The sequence below is a fragment of the Eulemur rufifrons genome, chromosome 24, assembly GCF_041146395.1.
Source record: "Eulemur rufifrons isolate Redbay chromosome 24, OSU_ERuf_1, whole genome shotgun sequence".
Lineage (NCBI taxonomy): Eukaryota > Metazoa > Chordata > Mammalia > Primates > Lemuridae > Eulemur > Eulemur rufifrons.
Window position 1 is genome coordinate 12,848,594 of NC_091006.1, and position 17,253 is coordinate 12,865,846.

A 17,253-nucleotide genomic window follows, 5' to 3' on the forward strand; every position below is an offset into this window, starting at 1 on the left:
GAGTCCAGGCCCCTCCATCCCTCAGGCCCGAGTCCAGGTCCCTAGTCCCCACTCGCATGCCGGGAGAGTCCAGACCCCACGCCTGACAATGAGGTTTCGGGAGCACGTTTATTCCGAGAAATAAATATGGCTAGGGAAGGGGCTGGGGGACACGGGGAGGCACATCTGCGTAGCAGCCGCGCGGCCAGGTCAAGGTTCCGGCGTTTCCAGCATATCTGCCAGGGCCCTGCAGAGGAGGACGCAGGAGTCAGCCGAAGTGTCCCAAGCTCATCCTAGGACGCTTAGAGATCATCAACCTGCCCATTTCTCAGACGGAGAAATGGAGTCCCCGGGTCATCCACTAACTCCTGGTGGGACGGAGCTTCTTAAACAGGGCCCTAAACTTACCCCCGCTTCATACACTTACTGGTACAGGGAGGAGGAGAAATAGTCGACGTAACTTCCTGTGGGAGAACAGAGAAAAGAGGCTTGAGGGGTACTGCACAAGGGACATTAGGGGGACAGTCACAGAGTGCAGGATTAGGACTAGCTCCGTGCCTTTTTTTTTCCTAATTTCTTCTCAAACTGAATTCCGTCTACTGGGACTCCTTTGAAGGCCCCGCCCCCTTTTTTCCTTCTTGGAGGAGGGTCCGGTTCTCCGGTGGCCCCGTCCCTCCGATTCGTACTTGCTTTAGCCTCGCCCATTCGGTTCTAGGCCCGCCCCTGAACCCTCCACCCATTCTTGCCCCTTGGCTGCAGCAACTCCACCCTGTGTTCCTCGGTCCAGGCCCCGCCCCACCCACGTGCTGACAGCCTTGGCCACGCCTCTCCGCCTAGCCCCTCCCCACCGACCTTCCGGGCCCGCCCCTCGGGTTTGGCTCCGCCCTCACCAGGATTCACCTTGCTAGGACCAGCCCCTTCCTCAGATTTTCCCTGGGCCCCTCCCATGCTCACCTGGCATGCAGACTGTTTCGCAGACCAGCGGGCAGAGGTAGCAGAACTGACAGTGCTGGGGCGGGGATGGGGAGACAGAGTGAGCTTGGGGCGTGGTCAGGGGCGGAGCCAGAGACTAGGTCTAGATTAAGGTCGGAGTCAGCGTTGGGTGTGGAGTCAAGACTGCATCAGGGGTAAGCGGTTGGGTCAGATTGGGGTCAGAGGCCAGGATTTCGGGCTGGGGGTACCCAGACGGTCCCGGACATCCTGAGGCCTGGTGGAGCCTTGAGTTGGAGGGAAGTCTTACCTGGCACTGGTCGCAGTGCTCCCCCATGTTCTCCTCATCACAGTGACAGCTCTCACATTCAGTGCACCGCTGGGGACAGGAGGAGCCTGGTTAGACGGAAACCCTAACCCTAACCTTACTTGGGGACCATCTGCCACTTGTCCATCCCTGCCCCCCGGACGTTTCCCCGGACTCCCCACCCTCATTACCTCCAACACTGAGAGCTCAGTATCTTCCCTCTAAACTGCCTTCTCTCCCTTCTCCTGCCCCTGGTGTCCTATCTCAGGGTGACCCCATGTCCCCCAGTTAGTGTGGGCTGGACTGAGGGTGCTTCTTGCCCCTCTCTCCCTATTTTCCCCTTAGCCTGTCAGGCCCCAGTCCCCTCTCTCCTGCCCTGGCTCTCTTTGCCATAGACCCTGTCTCTGTCTCCATGTCCCCTGGGGCAGCTTGAGTCTCATCCTCTCCTTCCTGAACCATTGCCCCAGCCTCCTCCCCTGCCTCCTGGCCTCCAGTCCGTCCCTCATGTGGCCCCAGAAGTATGTTTCTTCACCTGGAACTGATCCTGCCCCTCCCTTTCTCTGAGCCCTCCCACAGTACCCCAGGGCCCCTGGGGACAAATTCCAGGGACAGGTTGGTGGGTGGATCTGTGCTGGGGACATACATTGCAGAAGGAGCAGTAGCCACACAGGGACCCTGGCTGGTAGTTCTCATATTCCTGGGCATCCTGCGGACCTGTGGGGACAGGAGGGCAGCAGTGACCCAGGCTGACTCCACTCCTCCCTGCCCGCAACTGGCCAGGACATTTACCTGTGTCCTCATCACTCTCCTCCTCACTGGAGGCGCCTCCAGCTACCTCCCTTCCGGCCAATGGGTTGGGGATGATGGTGAAGGGGAGCTTGTCTTCCTCCAGCCCCTCCTCCTCCTCCTCCTCTTCTTCCTCCCTGTGGTCTCGGCTCGGTGGGGCCCCAACCTCAGCCCTCTCTTCCCTTCTCTCCTCCTCTTCCTCCTCCTCCTTGTCTTCCTCTTCTTCTTCCTCTTGGCTCAGGCTGAGTCCATGACCTTCCTCCTCATCCTCCTCATCTTTCTGCTCCAGGCAGCCATGGCACCCACCTTCCTTTCCCTGCTCCAAACTTTCATCATCTTCCTCTTGTGAGCTGTGATCCTCTTCCTTCTTCTCAGACTCACCCTCCCTTGAATGGCTTCTATCCTTGACCCCTGTGTGTTCTGGGGGCTGATGGTTAATCTCTTTGATGGAACCTCTGTGACCATGGCCAGTCCCTTCATCTCTGTGGTCTAGTTGCTCATGTCTGGGGGCCTGGTGGCCAAGCTCACCAGAGATGTCCTCATCTTCCTGCCTGGGGACTCTGTGGTGGTGATGGGCAGGGACTTCTGTTTTATACTCATCTGGAATATCTTCCTCCTCATCATCACTCTTGTGGCCTTGGGGTTGGTGGCTTGCAACATGGCGGCTGAACTGGACTGTGATCTCCTCCTCTTCCTCTTCCTTCTCATGTCCAAGTCCATGGTGTGCATGTCTGGGAACTTGGTGCCAATGTTCAGTGGACACGTATTCATCTTCATCTTCCTTGTCTCTGTGGTTTGGGTGCCCATGGTCAGGGACATGATGGTGGTGTTCATCTGAGACATCCTCATCTTCTTTCCTGTGGCCTTGGTGCCTGTGGGCCTGATGTCCATACTCAGTGGAGACATCATCATCATCATCATCTTCTTCTTCTTCTTTTTCTTTGTGGCCTCGGTGCCCATGCCCAGGGACATGATGTTGGTGTTCATCTGAGACATCCTCATCCTCTTCCTTCTCATGGCCTTGGTGCCTATGGACCCAGGGCCCATTCTCAATGGAGACATCATTGTCTTCTTCGTGGCCTGGGTGCCCGTGGTCAGGGACATGATGCTGGTGTTCATCTGAGACATCCTCATCCGATTCCTTCCAGTGGTCTCGGTGCCTGTGGGATGGGTGTCCATATTCAGTGGAGATGACATCATCATCATCACCATCATCATCTTCTTCTTCTTCATGGCCTGGGTGCCCACGATCAGAAACATGATGGTGGTGTTCATCTGAGACATCCTCGTCCTCTTCCTCCCTGTGGCTTTGGTGCCTGTGGGACTGGTGTCCGTATTCAGTGGAGACATCTTCCTCATCATCACCATCATCATCATCATCTTCTTCTTCTTCTTCTTCATGGCCTTGGTGCTTGTGGCTGGGGACATGATGGAGATGTCCATCCGAGACATCCTCATCCTCTTCATTCCCATGGCCTCGCTGCCTGTGGGCCTGCTGCCCATATTCAGTGGAGACATCCTCCTCCTCCTTCTCTTCTCCTTCGTCATCTTCTTCTCCTCCATGGCTTTGGTGTACATGCCTGAGGATATGATGGTGATGCTCGCTGGAGACAACGTCATCCTCATCCTCTTCCAGATGGCCCTGGCTCCTGTGGCTGGGGAGGTGATGCCCAGGCTCAGCCGAGGCTTCCATGCCTTCATTCCTATGGCCTCTGTGCCCACGAGCCTGCTGACCATGCTCTGTCAAGGCCTCCTCACCAGAGACATTGTCATCTTCCACCTCGTGGCCTTGGTACCTGTGGCTATGGAGTTGGTGGCCATATTCCCTGGAGACATCTTCGTCCTCCTCTCTGTGGTCTCTGTGGCTCCAGAAATGATGCCCATTCTCTGTGGAGACGTCCTCGTTCTCATCCTGATGGTCTCTACGGTTGTGGATGTGGTGCCCAAACTCTGCTGACACATCCCCTGAGGGCCCAGCGACTCCGGCATTGTTGTTCCAGTTGCTGAGGCCCAGCCCAGCCCCTCTCAGCTGCTGGCTCACAGCGGGGGGGAGGAGCAGGCTGGCCACGGCAGCCCAGAGCAGACGAGTGTGCAGCCATGGCCCCTGGTGGCCCATGGGGACAGACAGGCAGCAGAACTTCTCCCAGGGCTCACTCCAGCTGCCTTTATGGCTATGTGGATGACTGCTGGGGTCTTTGGCCCTTTGGGACCTGACTCTTTCTCTCTGTGTCTCTCTCGGTCTCTGACTGTCGCCTTCCTCTGGCCCTCAGGTCCGGCTCCGGACACCCCTCTGAGGCTCTCTCAGAAGCCCCGGACTCCCATCTGGGGCCCTCCCTCCCCACTCCCCAGCCAATAGGGTCTTTCTCCTCCCCTCTCTATGGCTAAATTTACTCTCAGCCCTGAGTTATTCTGGGTCAGTCCCCGCCTGCCCCTCCCTCCCTCCTGTTCCTCCTCGTCCCAGCTGGGGAGGGGTTGAGTGGAGGGGTCTCTCTCTGGCCAGGAGTAGGGGACAAGGAACTTGACTTTGACCTGCTAACAAGCTCACGTTTAGCAGGTACAGAGACAAAGGCTAGACTTCTAGTGGCCAAGTTAAGGGAGCCTGGGGCACCTGGGGGGCAGGAGGGATGTATCGGAGGGGAGAGACCCCTGCAATGGAAAGATCGGGGGTTAGATGATGGGGAGTTTCCAGCCAGAGTGGGATGCTTTGGTGGAGGGTGGGTGCCAATATGTAGGCCCTGGCATGGGGTGAAGAGAGCCCTGCCCCCAACACACATACCCATGACCTCCTGTCCCTGGAACTCAGATCTGGGGGCAGGGGACTGGGCCAGGCCAGGGCTATAAATACAGCTGGGGTGGGGAGGGGGGGTCAGGTTACGGAGGCCCCAGCTGTCCCCAACAGGGAGAGCTGGCAGGAGACATGTGGCCCTGGCTGTCTCTGTGTGTTAGTGTCTCCCACTCCTCACCTGTCGCAACTGCCCTCACTTTTAGGGTCTCCATCTCTCTCTGTCGTGTCCCCCTCTTTCTTCATTTCTGTCATCTGCTCTCTCAGGGTCCCTGTCCCCACTCCACGGGATTCTGTCTCCCTGGCACTTGAGTGTCTGTCCCCACCCAAGTCTTCATCTCCCTTTCTCAGTGGGCCAATGTACTATCCGCCCTTAAATCCTGTACCCCTTTCCTGAATCTTTGCCCCTCACCCAAGCCTTTGTGTCTCCCCTGCCTCAATGTGTCCCCTCTCCCCATCTCTGGCATCCACCTCTGTGGGTCTCTGTGCTCCTCTGTCTCTGGTCTCTGTCCCCCCTCTCTGGGTCTCTGTCCCCTCTCTATCTGGGTCTCTGTCCCCTCTCTCTCTCTGGGTCTCTGTCCTCCTCTGTCTCTGGGTCTCTGTCCTTCTCTCTCTGGTCTCTGTCTACCTCTCTCTCTGGGTTTCTGTACACCGCTGCCCCCGCCCCTGGGTCTCTGTTCCTCTTTTACTCTGGGTCCCTATCGCTGCTCTCAGTCTTCCTCTCTCCCCACCTCCTCTCTGGGTCTCAGTCCCCCCCACCCTTCTGATTCTCTGAGCCAAGTCTTTGTCTCCCTTTCTCTCTTTGGGTTAATGGGTCCCCTCCCTCATCTCTGGCTTCCCCCTTTTTGAGTCTGTGCCCACCCCCTCCCCCATTTCTATCCCCTTCCCTCTCTGTCCCTGAGTCTCTGGCCCTGCACACCCTCCCACGCGGGCCTCCGCCACCCCCTGGGTCACCGTCTCCCTCTGCCACTTTATCACAGACTCGGGCCCGCCCTGTTCCCCGCCTCCGGCTTACGTGTCCCTGAGACTCCGGCCCCCCAGACCTTGCCCCGCCCCAGCTGGGCTGGAAAGTGGAGGATCCGGTTTATCCCGGGCGAGCCTGGAAGGGGGGCTGGTGGAGGCAGCGCGGGGAGCCCGAGGGCTGCCGGAGGTTGCGGCGGCTGCGGCGGCAGCATGGTGGGGCCGGAGAAGGAGCAGGTAGGGCGCAGCGCCGGGCGCCGGGGCCCTGGGAGCCGGGAGCTGGGGGCCTGCCTCCGGGTTCCCAGAGGGGAGGGTGAGAGACTCAGATTCTTGGGTCAAACGAAGGAGGGGGGACCCGGATTCCTGGGTCCCTGGCGACGGGTAAGATCGGGGGCGGGGGCTGGGGGTCGAGACTCCTGAGCCTGCGAGAGGAAGGCGCTGGGGTCTCGAACTCCTGTGTCGGTGGATAGGCCAGCCAGTGGGTGACTCTGTGTCCAGTGGGACTGAACTGGGTCCCCCTCACCCACCACCTTCCACCGCGCCACTTGTTTCTGTCCGCAGAGCTGGATCCCCAAGATCTTCAAGAAGAAGACCTGCACGACGTTCATAGTTGACCCCACAGATGCTGGGTGAGGAGTTCGCCCCTTGGCCCACCGGGAGTGTCCCCGGCCCGCGGACCCTGCCCACCGCAGGCCCCGCCCCCGCAAGCCCCGCCCCGCCCCGCCCCTTCCCCTATTCCCGGCCTTGCGGACCTTCCCAAGGGCGTTCCCTGCAGGCGCTCTCCCTCTGGGAGGGTTCGGGTCTGTGTAGACACCCCGGATTCGCCATCGCCATTCTCCCGCTCAGGGTCAGTGTAAAAGCTCCGGGGGTCGGTTCTGTTTCTTTTCCTTCCCTATGTCTCTTCTGTGTGTCTCTGTCTCCTTGTGTCACTTTCTTTGTCTCTTTCTCTTTTGCCTATCTGTTTAATTCATTCATTCGTTCATTCATTCATTCATCCCTGCAAGAAATCCTCATTCAGCGCTCCCAAGGAGGAGATCCGTTCATCTAATTCTAATTCAACGACTTTGCCAGGGTTCAAATTTCACTTGGGAAACGTGCTGTGTGACTTTGGGCAAATCATTTGACCACTCTGGGCCACGTTTTTCACCTGGGCATAAAAACAGCCCCAACCTCCTGGGATTATTTCCAGAATTAAACAAGTTGATGCTTGTGATATTTCTGGAACCATGCCCAGCACATGGAAGCACTGGAAAATATCTGCTATTCCCACTGGAAGGTATCAATTATTACTGTGTGCAGGCACGTGCTGGGTGGCCAGGGACAGCCTCCAGTGTCGGTCTCTCTCGTGGATTTGGGCTTTCTAGTTCTTCTCAAGACAGTCTTTGGGGTTTAGGAGGCATCAACATTCCTAATCTAGTGTGTGTCTTGTTCTGAACATATTATATTAGTGCAGTACAGCTTGTAAATTATATATAAATAAACAGATATATGTTTGTTGGGCATGTGTGCTCAGAAACTTTTTACTGCCAGGTGTGGCGGTGTGAACTTGTAGTCCCAGCTACTCAGGAGGCTGAGGCAGGAGGATCGCTTGAGTTGAGGGGTTCTGGGCTCTAGTGTGCTATGCCAGTCAGGTGTCTGCACTGTTTGGCATCAATATAGGGACCTCCCAGGAGTGGGAGATGACCAGGTTGCCTATGGAGGGGTGAGGCCGCCCAGGTAGAATGGAGCAGGTCCAACCTCTCATGCTGACCAGTAGTGGGATCACACTTGTGAATAGTTGCTACACTCCAGCCTGGACAGAACAGCAAGACCCCATCTCTTTTTTTTTTTTTTTTTTTTTTTTTGAGACAGAGTCTCACTCTGTTGCCCAGGCTAGAGTGAGTGCCGTGGTGTCAGCCTAGCTCACAGCAACCTCAAACTCCTGAGCTCAAGCGATCCTCCTGTCTCAGCCTCCCGAGTAGCTGGGACTACAGGCAGGCGCCACCATGCCCGGCTAATTTTTTCTATATATATTTTTAGCTGTCCATATAATTTCTTTCTATTTTTTTAGTAGAGGTGGGGTCTCGCTCTTGCTCAGGCTGGTCTCGAACTCCTGAGCTCAAACGATCCGCCCACCTCGGCCTCCCAGAGTGCTAGGATTACAGGCGTGAGCCACCGCGCCCGGCCAAGACCCCATCTCTAAAAGAAAAAAACACAATAACTTTTTACTGATGGGGGGTGTTGTCAAGAAAAGGTAGAAACCTCTGGTCTGGCTGGAGGAGGACACATAGAGGACAACTATAGTAAGGTGAGAAAATGGCAGCTGCCAGAGATGCACCACTGGCCTGTGGAAGCTGAGAGGAGGCGTCTGCCTAAGACCTGGAGCTGACACAGGGTGTCACTAATGGTTTCTGAAGGAGGAAAAGGAGGGGCCAGTGAGGTGACATTTGAAGGCTAAATTGGAGTTTGACATTGAAGGTGGGCTGGAGAGAGGCCCATGGAAAGTGATTCTGAGAGTAGGAACAGCAAGTGCAAAGCCTCCCCCAATGGCAATATGTGTGGCTTGAATAGGGAGCCAAGTTCAGGATGCAGGGAGCACTGTCATGAGTGAGGAGGCTGAGGGGAGGGCAGGGCCAGACCTCACAGGGCATCAGAGGACACCCTGAGGGGATACGACCTTGTTCTGGGGTTCTGGGGAGGCACAAAAGGGGTGGGGTTGGGTCTGAGTGTAGAAGACCCTCTGGGGCTGTGTGAGGATGAATAGGAGTTCGGGAAGCTAGGGAGGAGGCTGCATAGAGGGTCTAAGTGGGAGGGACAAGACCTGGGCCAGGCCAGGGCTTTGGGGACACAGAGAGGAGGGGATGGGGCAAAGATTCAGGGGGCAGGAGGGTGGAGCTTGGGGACTGGTGGATGTGGGGAGTCAGAGAGCACCCTCATCAGTGGATAGCTCCTAGACATGTGGGCTGGTGACTGGGACACAGTGAGGTCGTCCCCGAGGTGGAGAGCCCTGGAGGGTGAGCAGGTTTGGGGAATGTTGCTGAGCTCTGCGTGGGGCTTTGTGAGTATGAGAGGCTTCGGGGGATGGAGGGGCATGTAGCGACCCAAATCTAGCACTTGGGAAAGTTTTGGACTTACATCCAGGGTCTGAGAAGTCCTGGCTGTAGACAGTAATTGAAATTGTGGGAAAAAACCAGTTGCAAACTGGCAATTCTAAGGCCATTTTTTTTTTTTTTGGTAGAAGAGTATTTAAAAATACTTCTCTCTGAATGCCTTAAGGCAAATGTGTAGCCTCCAAATCGCCACAGCAAGCATCAAGTTTGAGAACCGTGCAGGGAAGTCGATGTGGCCTTGCTCTGGGGGGCGCCTCCCGCCGAGGGTGGTGAAGGGACAGAGAGAAAGCCACAGACAAGGCAGGGACAGAGCAGACAGGGACGGGAGGAAGGCCAGGGGCCCAGGCATACCCTGCCAAGGAAAACCTATTCCAGAATCGGAGCCTTTTAGCTGTGGCCAAGGCCACCTTGTGATACAGTTAGATGAGACCTGAATAGGGGCCATTGTGTTTGGGGACATGCAGGGAATTGCTGCTCCTATAAAGAACAATGTCAGTTTCAGTGGCCACCTTAAGAAAGAGGTTAGGAGGCGACGAGTGCAGAGGGGCTAGCCACTAGTGCTGTCCACCAGAATGTTCCACGATGGTGGAAATGTTCTACATCCACATCCAATATGGCAGCCACTGGCCACTTGGGGCTTCTGGGCACTTGAAAAGTGGCCAATGTGCCCGAGGAACTGAATTTTTGACTTGATTTAATTTTAGCGTATTAGAATATAAGCCCCAGGGAGAGAAAGAGCCCCGTGTGGCTGCCATGTTAGACAGTGCAGGTGCTCGGCGATTCCTTGAGGAAGTTTTGCCACAGGAAGTAGCCACAGGGGTGGGAGGTAGCTGGAGGGGAATGAGTGGGCCCAAGGATGGGGTTGCCATAGGTGAAAGGATAAAGTGGGTAAACTGAGGTGTGCCAGGGCCTGGAGTTAGACTCAGAAAGGAGGAGGGGACACAACATCATTGCGGTTCTCACTGTGCCAGGGCTGGTCCAAGCATATTCTGTTCATACTGCATGTGGGTCAGTGACTGTTCTTTTATTGTCTACACTGCTTTTTCGAAATCCGTGTACCACTTCCGTAGAAGTGGTCCTTAAACCCACTCACTCCATTTACATAAACGTGGATCTCCCCCAAGATCTGAATTCCTTCTGCAACCGGGGACTAAGTGTACTTATTTTACAGAGAAGTTCTTGCTCTCGTTGCCCAGGCCAGAGTGCAGTGGCGCGATCATAGCTCACTGCAGCCTCAAACTCCTGGCCTCAAGCAATTCTCCTGCCTCAGCCTCCTGAGTAGCTGGGACTACAGGCGCACACCATGCCTGGCCAATTTCTAAATTTTTTTGTAGAGGTAGGGTCTTGCTCTGTTGCCCAGGCTGGTCTCTAACTCCTGGCCTCGAGTGATCCTTCTGCCTCAACCTCCTAAAGTGCTGGGATTCCAGGCATGAGCCACTGTGCTCGGGCCTCAGAGAGATTTAGATACATTTTCAAATGAGTTCCTCATTCCTCAAATTCCTGTTACTGGCGCTTTGAAACTCTGGTGCCAATCATATTTAAATAGCGAGGGAGACTTGTACATTCATTCAGGGGGAAAAAGTTTTATATGTGATCACCATAAATAGAAAACCTGTTCCATTTGCCACAGAGAGAAAGAAACGAATAAATTGCCAGCCCAGTTTTGGGGGCCTGAGGCCTGCTTTTCTCTGTTTGAAAGGAAAGCAAAGGGTGAGGCATTCAAGATATTCTAGCACCCAGCCGAACCTCTCTCCTTGACAGTCATCGGGAGAACCGAAAAAGGAATGACTTTCTCGCTGTGATATTCAAGGTTATTTAAAGCTCTGTGTGAAGTTCATGCGGAGCGGGCTCTGGGACTGGTACACAATCATCATTTCAGGAAACACCGTCTTTCATTAGCTCCTTTGGTTCTATGGAATAAGCTGCACTATTACCGTCTTTTCATTTGAGGAGGAAATTTAGGCTCAGAGAGGTAAAGCCACTTGCCCAAAGTCACACAGCTGCCTCAGCCTCTAGCATGAGAGCTCTCTCTGAATTACTCTGTGGATTTTTCTTTTCATGGTGAACATCCTCTGTTTGGACTGGGGACAGCTAGGGCACCCCTTGAAGGCTCTCTTTGCTTTTCCAGTTGAGGCTTTGCAGGTGACAGTGAGGGTGGGGCCCTGTGGACCTGCCTGCTCATGTTTTCCTGAGCCGCTGTGGCTTCATTCTGGTGGAGAAGGGGGGCTGTAGCTGTCTGCTGCGCAGGTCTCCCCCGCCGGCACTCAGAGCCGGTGCCAGGGCCAGCACGGACCCTGACTGGGTTCATATTCCACCCTCACACCCCCAGAGGGACCTTTTGCCAGTGCGGGCGGCCCCGGAGTGCCCACCCATCAGTGGCCGTGGAGGATGCGTTCGGGGCGGCCGTGGTGACCGTGTGGGACAGCGATGCACACACCACGGAGAAGCCCACTGATGCCTACGGGGAAGTGAACTTCACGGGGGCCAACCACAAGCCCAGCAACGTGAGGCTGCATGTCTGGGCAGGGCCGGGGCGCCGAGAGGGGCTGCATGCCTCACGGGCTCCCAGAGCCAGCGTCTGGGGCCCCCCCGGCTGAACGCAGTCTCCCCCTTTGCCCATACCCCTCTCGGCCTCTCTCTTCCCTTCTGCCCCATCTGTTTTCTCTCTCTGGGTCTCTGTCCCCCTCTCTCTGGGTCTCTGTCCCTGTCTCTCTGGGTCTCTGTCACCCTCTCTCTGGGTCTCTGTCCTCCTCTGTCTGGGTCCCTGTCCCCCTTCCCATGTCCCCCCTCCTGTGTGTCCACAGTTCCTCCGGCTCTCTGACCGCACGGATCCAGCTACAGTTTATAGTCTGGTTACGCGCACATGGGGCTTCCGTGCCCCGAACCTGGTGGTGTCAGTGCTGGGGGGGTCGGGGGGCCCTGTCCTCCAGACCTGGCTGCAGGACCTGCTGCGACGAGGGCTGGTGCGGGCTGCCCAGAGCACAGGTGACCGAGGGTGGGTGGGGGCTGTATCTCCTGGGCCTCGGCCCCAGTGCCATCTCCCCAACGTCTCTGGATGCTGCCCCTCTCCCCCCACCTCCGAGCTCTCTGTGTGTCTTTGTCTTACCCTCTGTTCTCTCTCCCTGTCTCTGCATGTCTCTGTTTCTGTGTAGGAGCCTGGATTGTCACTGGGGGGCTGCACAGAGGCATCGGCCGGCATGTTGGTATGGCTGTGAGGGACCACCAGATGGCCAGCACTGGGGGCACCAAGGTGGTGGCCATGGGCGTGGCCCCCTGGGGTGTGGTCCAGAATAGAGACAGCCTCACCAACCCCAAGGTGTGACCCAGGGTCTTGGAAAAGGAAGGGGCTGGGACCTGGACTCCGGGGTCTGGGGGAGGAGAGGCTGGGGGCCTGGACCCCTGGGTCTAGGGGAGGAGGGGCTGGGGGCCTGGACCCCTGAGTCTAGGGGAGGAGGGAGTGGGGGCCTGGACTCCTGGGTGGGGGAAGGAGCGACTTGTTCCTGCCCTCCTGCTTCTGATGGAAAGACTTTCTGGTCTGGCCATTTCCCCCCAGGGCTCGTTCCCTGCGACCTACGAGTGGCGCGATGACCCTGAGGATGGGGAACAGTTTCCTCTGGACTACAACTACTCAGCCTTCTTCCTGGTGGATGACGGCACCCACGGCCGCCTGGGTGGGGAGAACCGCTTCCGCCTGCGCTTCGAGTCCTACATCGCGCAGCAGAAGGCCGGTGTGGGCGGTGAGTGGCTTCTTGGACCCCCGAACCGCCCGGCGCTTGGGTCCCAGTGCTCTGGTCTGGTTTGCTACGGTTAAGCGTCTTTCCCCATCATTTTCTGTGTTTTAAAAAAGTCTTTATCTTGACATCTCACATGCATAACGAAAAAACAGGAAGATGGACAGCTTGATGAATTTTTAACACTCTAAGCCCACTTATGCAATCAGTACCACACCGAGAAAAAACAGTACCAGGCACCAGAAGTCTCCTCCCGTCCTCACCCAGGAGTCACCACTACCCTGGAGAAAATGAACGCAACCAAAACTGCTTCTTTATAAACGTTTTCTGTATTTTTAAAAAAATCACTTAATTCTTAAAATTTATTTAGATTTTAAGCAACTTTAGCCTTATGTTTGAAATTATCATACAGTAAGATTGACTTTCTTGGGTGCATAGTTCTATGAATTTTAGCCTGTGCATAGATTCACGTACCCATGACTAGACCAGGGTACACACTAGTCCTGTAACCGCAAAGGAATTCCCTTTGTCCCCCTGACCCCTGGCAGCCACTGATCTCTCTCCTGTCACTGCAGTTTATGTTTGCCAGAAGGTCATATCAACAGAATAATATAATATGTAACCTTTGAGACTGGCTTCTCTCCCTCAACATAAGGTATTATGACAGCTTTAACATGTGGTCATTGGAACAATTCAAATCATAAAATAGTATATAAGGAAAAAGTTAATTATCTTCTCTCACCCTCCCCCCACCCATTAGGATAATCAGTGTTCCACAGTTTGGAGTTTATCCTTTTTTTTTTTTTTTTTTTTTTGAGACAGAGTCTCACTCTGTTGCCCAGGCTAGAGTGAGTGCCGTGGCATCAGCCTAGCTCACAGCAACCTCAAACTCCTGAGCTCAAGGGATCCTCCTGTCTCAGCCTCCCGAGTATCTGGGACTACAGGCATGCACCACCATGCCCGGCTAATTTTTTCTATATATATATTTTTTAGCTGTCCATATAATTTCTTTCTATTTTTAGTAGAGATGAGGTCTCGCTCTTGCTCAGGCTGGTCTCGAACTCCTGAGCTCAAACGATCCGCCCACCTCGGCCTCCCAGAGTGCTAGGATTACAGGCGTGAGCCACCGCGCCCGGCCTGGAGTTTATCCTTGTATTCTTTTCTCTATGTTATAAAATCCCATGCAATGATATTTCTACCTATAAGGTGTTTCTTTCTTGTTCTTTTTAATACATATATGTATTACACTTCTCTTATGACCATCCTTTTAGTTCCAAACTTCTCTGTCTTGCTTCTTTTTCTAACAGTTGCATGATATTCCTATGCCATCTGTCATTTGAAAACTCCCTGCCGGGTGTCGTGGTGCACACCTGTAATCCCACCTACTTGGGAGGATCACTGAGCCCAGGAGTTTGAGACCAACCTGGGTGTCTTAAAAAAAAAATCCCAATTGATCGACACTTAAGGTTTTACTGGTGTTTGGTATGACAAATAATGCTGAATAAATATCTTAGAATGGACATTTATTCATACACTTGTATGTAAGTTACATAGAGGTGTTTTACATTCTGTACAATGGATTCCTCAAAGTAGGATTGCTGTGTGTGTATTTTAATATATAGGATTAGATAACTTTCTAAAAATTTGTAGCAATTTTCACTTCCATAAAGCATGTGTGAGTTGAGTGCTGGCTTTGGCAGCACATATACTAAAATTGGAATGATACAGAGAAGATTAGCATGGACCCTGCGCTAGGATGACATGCAAATTCATGAAGCACTCCACAAAAAAAAGTTTAAAAAAAAAGAATGTGTGAGTGTGCCCTTTCCCAACCAACTCTGCCTATTCTTGCTTTCATTTGTATTTATGTTTTATTTTTGCCAATCTGATGGCTAAGGAAATGACATCGTGCTTTTAATTTGATCTTTTAATTTCTCTAACTACTATGAAAAGATACATATTTTGCTGGCCAAGCAGATTTCCTCACTTATGAATTTTCTATTCATATCGCTTGGAGGTTTTAAAATAGGTTATCTCTTGCTTATCTTTTGGTAGAAATTCTTTGTGTCCTGTCAGTAGTAACCCTTTGACCGTTATCTGTATCGCAAAATTTAAAAAGCTCCTTTAATATGGTGTCTATTGCCATAAAAATTCTATCATTTTTATGTGGTTAGAGATATCTTTTGTCTCTTTTATAGCCCCTTGGTTTCCTGTCTTAAAAAGGCCCATCCCACTCCAAGACAAACATTCTCTTAAGTCTTCTTTTAATATCCATGGTTTTATATTTAAACCTTTAGTCCATCTGGAAATGATTTTTACATAGTTTGAGGTCAGGAGTCTACATTTCTTTTCTTCTGAGTGGGAAGCCATGTTTTCTTCACGACCGTTTAATAAATCAACCGTCCTTTCCCAGCTGAGTTGAAATGCCTGCAGTTACGTATTCAGCTCCTCTGTATGTTGAAATGTTTGGAAACTTTTTCTTTCCCACTTCTCTGTTTATATATTCCTGTGCCAAAACTGTGTTGTGTTTTTAATTGTAATTTTTAAAAAGTTTTAATTATTATGGGTATGTAATAGTTTTATATAGATATAGATACATAAATAGTGTATCTTTATAGGCTACATGTGATTTTTTTTTTTTTTTTTTGAGACGGGTTCGTGCTCTGTCAACCAGCCTAAAGTGCAGTGGCATCATCATAGCTCACTGCAACCTCCAACTCCTGGGCTCAAGCGATCCTCCTGCCTCAGCCTCCCAAGTAGCTGGGACTACAGGAGTACACCACCACGCCCAGCTAATTTTTTGTATTTTTTTGGTAGAGACGGGGTCTCACTCTTGCTCAGGCTGGTTTCGACCTCCTGAACTCAAGTGATCCTCCCACCTCAGCCTCCCAGAGTGCTAGGACTACAGGCATGAGCTACCGTGCCTGGTCTTTATATTCTTTTTATCTTTTTTTTATTTCAATAGATTTAAGGGGTACAAGTGTTTTTTGTTACATGGATGCATTGTATAATGCTGAAGTCCCAGCTTTTAGTGTGCCGGTCACCAGAATAGTATACATTGTACCCAATGGGTAGGTTTTTACCTCTCAGCCCCATAAAGACGTTTTAATACATTCGAGCGAAAGCCCCACGTCACTGTCCTTTCTCAAAAATTTCTCTGCTTTTCCCTGACATTATATATAAACTATAAAATTATTTTGTTCCATTCAAAAAAGGATAAATACTTCCACACTTCCCCTAATTCTCCCTTTCCCCAAACTGCATTGAATTTATGTGTTAATTTGTGACAGGTTGACTCGGTGTTAGTTTTTCCATTTATTCAGGCTTTGTCCTTATATAAAATTTGTAAATTTCTTCATAAAGATCCCATATGTTTCTGGATGCATGAATTCCCGGTATCTTACAATTTTATCAAAACATGAATAAGATACCTATAATTACTAGTTTGGAGAAAAGTTTTTGATATTTGTGCATTTTTGTTTTCTCAATCCTCTTACCAAATTCTCTTATTAACCTTTTGTTTTTATTTTCATTTTTTGGTAGAGTCTTCCAATTTTCTGGGAATATAAATAATTGTTTTTTTTTTTCAAATAGATACCTTTGTCTCTTCTAGCTTTACCAAAAAAAATCAGTTTTAATTTCAATTATTATATTTCATTTTCTTACATTATTACAGTAGCACAAAACTCCGGGATGAGTGGAATGTGAACAGTGGTGATGCCGTCTAGTTTCTTACTTTAAGGGAGCATATAAAACCACCTTATATGATTTTACTGTTGGGCTTTGGTAAATATCTATATTGTGTTTGGATAATCTTTTTTATCCGTATTTCCTTCCTTTTCTATTTGAACGTCCGCCCTGTCTGGCTCCGAGATGGTTAATCAGTTACAGGACTGACTCATGCAAGAAACACGTGCTTCATTCTGGGACTCAGGAGTCCTGGTCCTCAGCCACCGCCTCCTCCCTTGGGACGTTAAGCATATTGTCTTCAATATCTAGCCCTTCCCAAAGTGCTCAAAGAAATGACAGTTCTCATAAGCCTCAGGACGGAGGATTAGGGAGAGGACAGTGTTTGCCGCAAGGGCTCCTGGGAAATGTGATTCACTCCCATCCCCAGGGGAGGCTGATGGGAGGTGACCAAGCTCCCTTTCTCCTCTCCTCAGGGAGTGGAATTGACATCCCTGTCCTACTCCTCCTGATTGATGGTGATGAGAAGATGCTGAAGGTATAAGAACCCGGATGCCTGGGCCAAAGCGGGGTGGGGGAGGGGAGGAGGCGGAGGGGGAGACTTTTGGGTCCTGAGTCTTAGTGGGAGCAGAGGCTGAGGGTCTGGACTCCAGGCAGGGTGACTGTCCTGCCTTCCTTGACCTGACTGTCCCGTCTGTCCTGTAGCGGATAGAGAATGCCACCCAGGCTCAGCTCCCCTGCCTCCTGGTGGCTGGCTCTGGGGGAGCGGCGGACTGCCTGGTGGAGACCCTGGAGGACACTCTGGCCCCAGGGAGTGGGGGAGCCAGGCGAGGGGAAGCCCGGGATCGGATTAGGCGTTTCTTCCCCAAAGGGGACCCTGAGGTTTTGCAGGCCCAGGTATGACGCTGAGGGCCCGATTCTGGATCCTGGGACGGGAGGGAACTGGGGACCGGGACTTCTGGGTCTGAAGGAGGAGGGGCGGGGGGGCCCTGACTCCCAGGC

The 17,253-nt window shown here is 52.5% G+C and overlaps 2 protein-coding genes and 1 non-coding gene across 3 annotated transcripts in view; 2 read left to right on the top strand and 1 right to left on the bottom strand.

Annotated features, from left to right (window-relative positions):
- Positions 1-189: 189 nt before the first annotated feature.
- Positions 190-4,118, bottom strand: HRC (histidine rich calcium binding protein). Its single transcript, XM_069458083.1, has 7 exons — positions 3,319-4,118; positions 2,006-3,030; positions 1,860-1,930; positions 1,220-1,288; positions 934-988; positions 407-443; positions 190-226 (listed from the first exon to the last, which is right to left on the bottom strand). Exons 1-7 carry the CDS (start codon positions 4,116-4,118, stop codon positions 190-192), a joined length of 2,094 nt encoding a protein of 697 aa, XP_069314184.1.
- A 1,749-nt stretch (positions 4,119-5,867) lies between these two features.
- TRPM4 (transient receptor potential cation channel subfamily M member 4) overlaps positions 5,868-17,253 on the top strand; it is a 37,323-nt gene continuing 25,937 nt past the window's right edge. The window contains exons 1-8 of the mRNA XM_069458276.1: positions 5,868-5,981; positions 6,306-6,373; positions 11,163-11,337; positions 11,638-11,818; positions 11,986-12,149; positions 12,387-12,570; positions 16,728-16,789; positions 16,957-17,148. Of these exons, the coding sequence (XP_069314377.1) occupies positions 5,958-5,981; positions 6,306-6,373; positions 11,163-11,337; positions 11,638-11,818; positions 11,986-12,149; positions 12,387-12,570; positions 16,728-16,789; positions 16,957-17,148 (1,050 nt within the window). The 5' untranslated portion in view covers positions 5,868-5,957. The remainder of the gene's footprint in view (positions 5,982-6,305; positions 6,374-11,162; positions 11,338-11,637; positions 11,819-11,985; positions 12,150-12,386; positions 12,571-16,727; positions 16,790-16,956; positions 17,149-17,253) is intronic.
- Positions 14,249-14,355, top strand: LOC138375152 (U6 spliceosomal RNA). Its single transcript, XR_011231414.1, has one exon. It is a non-coding gene; the product is annotated as a U6 spliceosomal RNA (small nuclear RNA).

Bases quoted from the DNA above. Each gene is read 5' to 3' on its own strand.
- HRC (XM_069458083.1), bottom strand. From the start codon at position 4,118: ATGGGCCACCAGGGGCCATGGCTGCACACTCGTCTGCTCTGGGCTGCC. The intron at 3,031-3,318 runs GCACCAAAGCCA...CTGGGTCCATAG, and splicing joins TACGGACACCAGTCCCACAG to GCACCAAGGCCATGAGAAGG. The intron at 444-933 runs GTGAGCATGGGA...GTTCTCCCACAG, and splicing joins CGAAACAGTCTGCATGCCAG to GAAGTTACGTCGACTATTTC.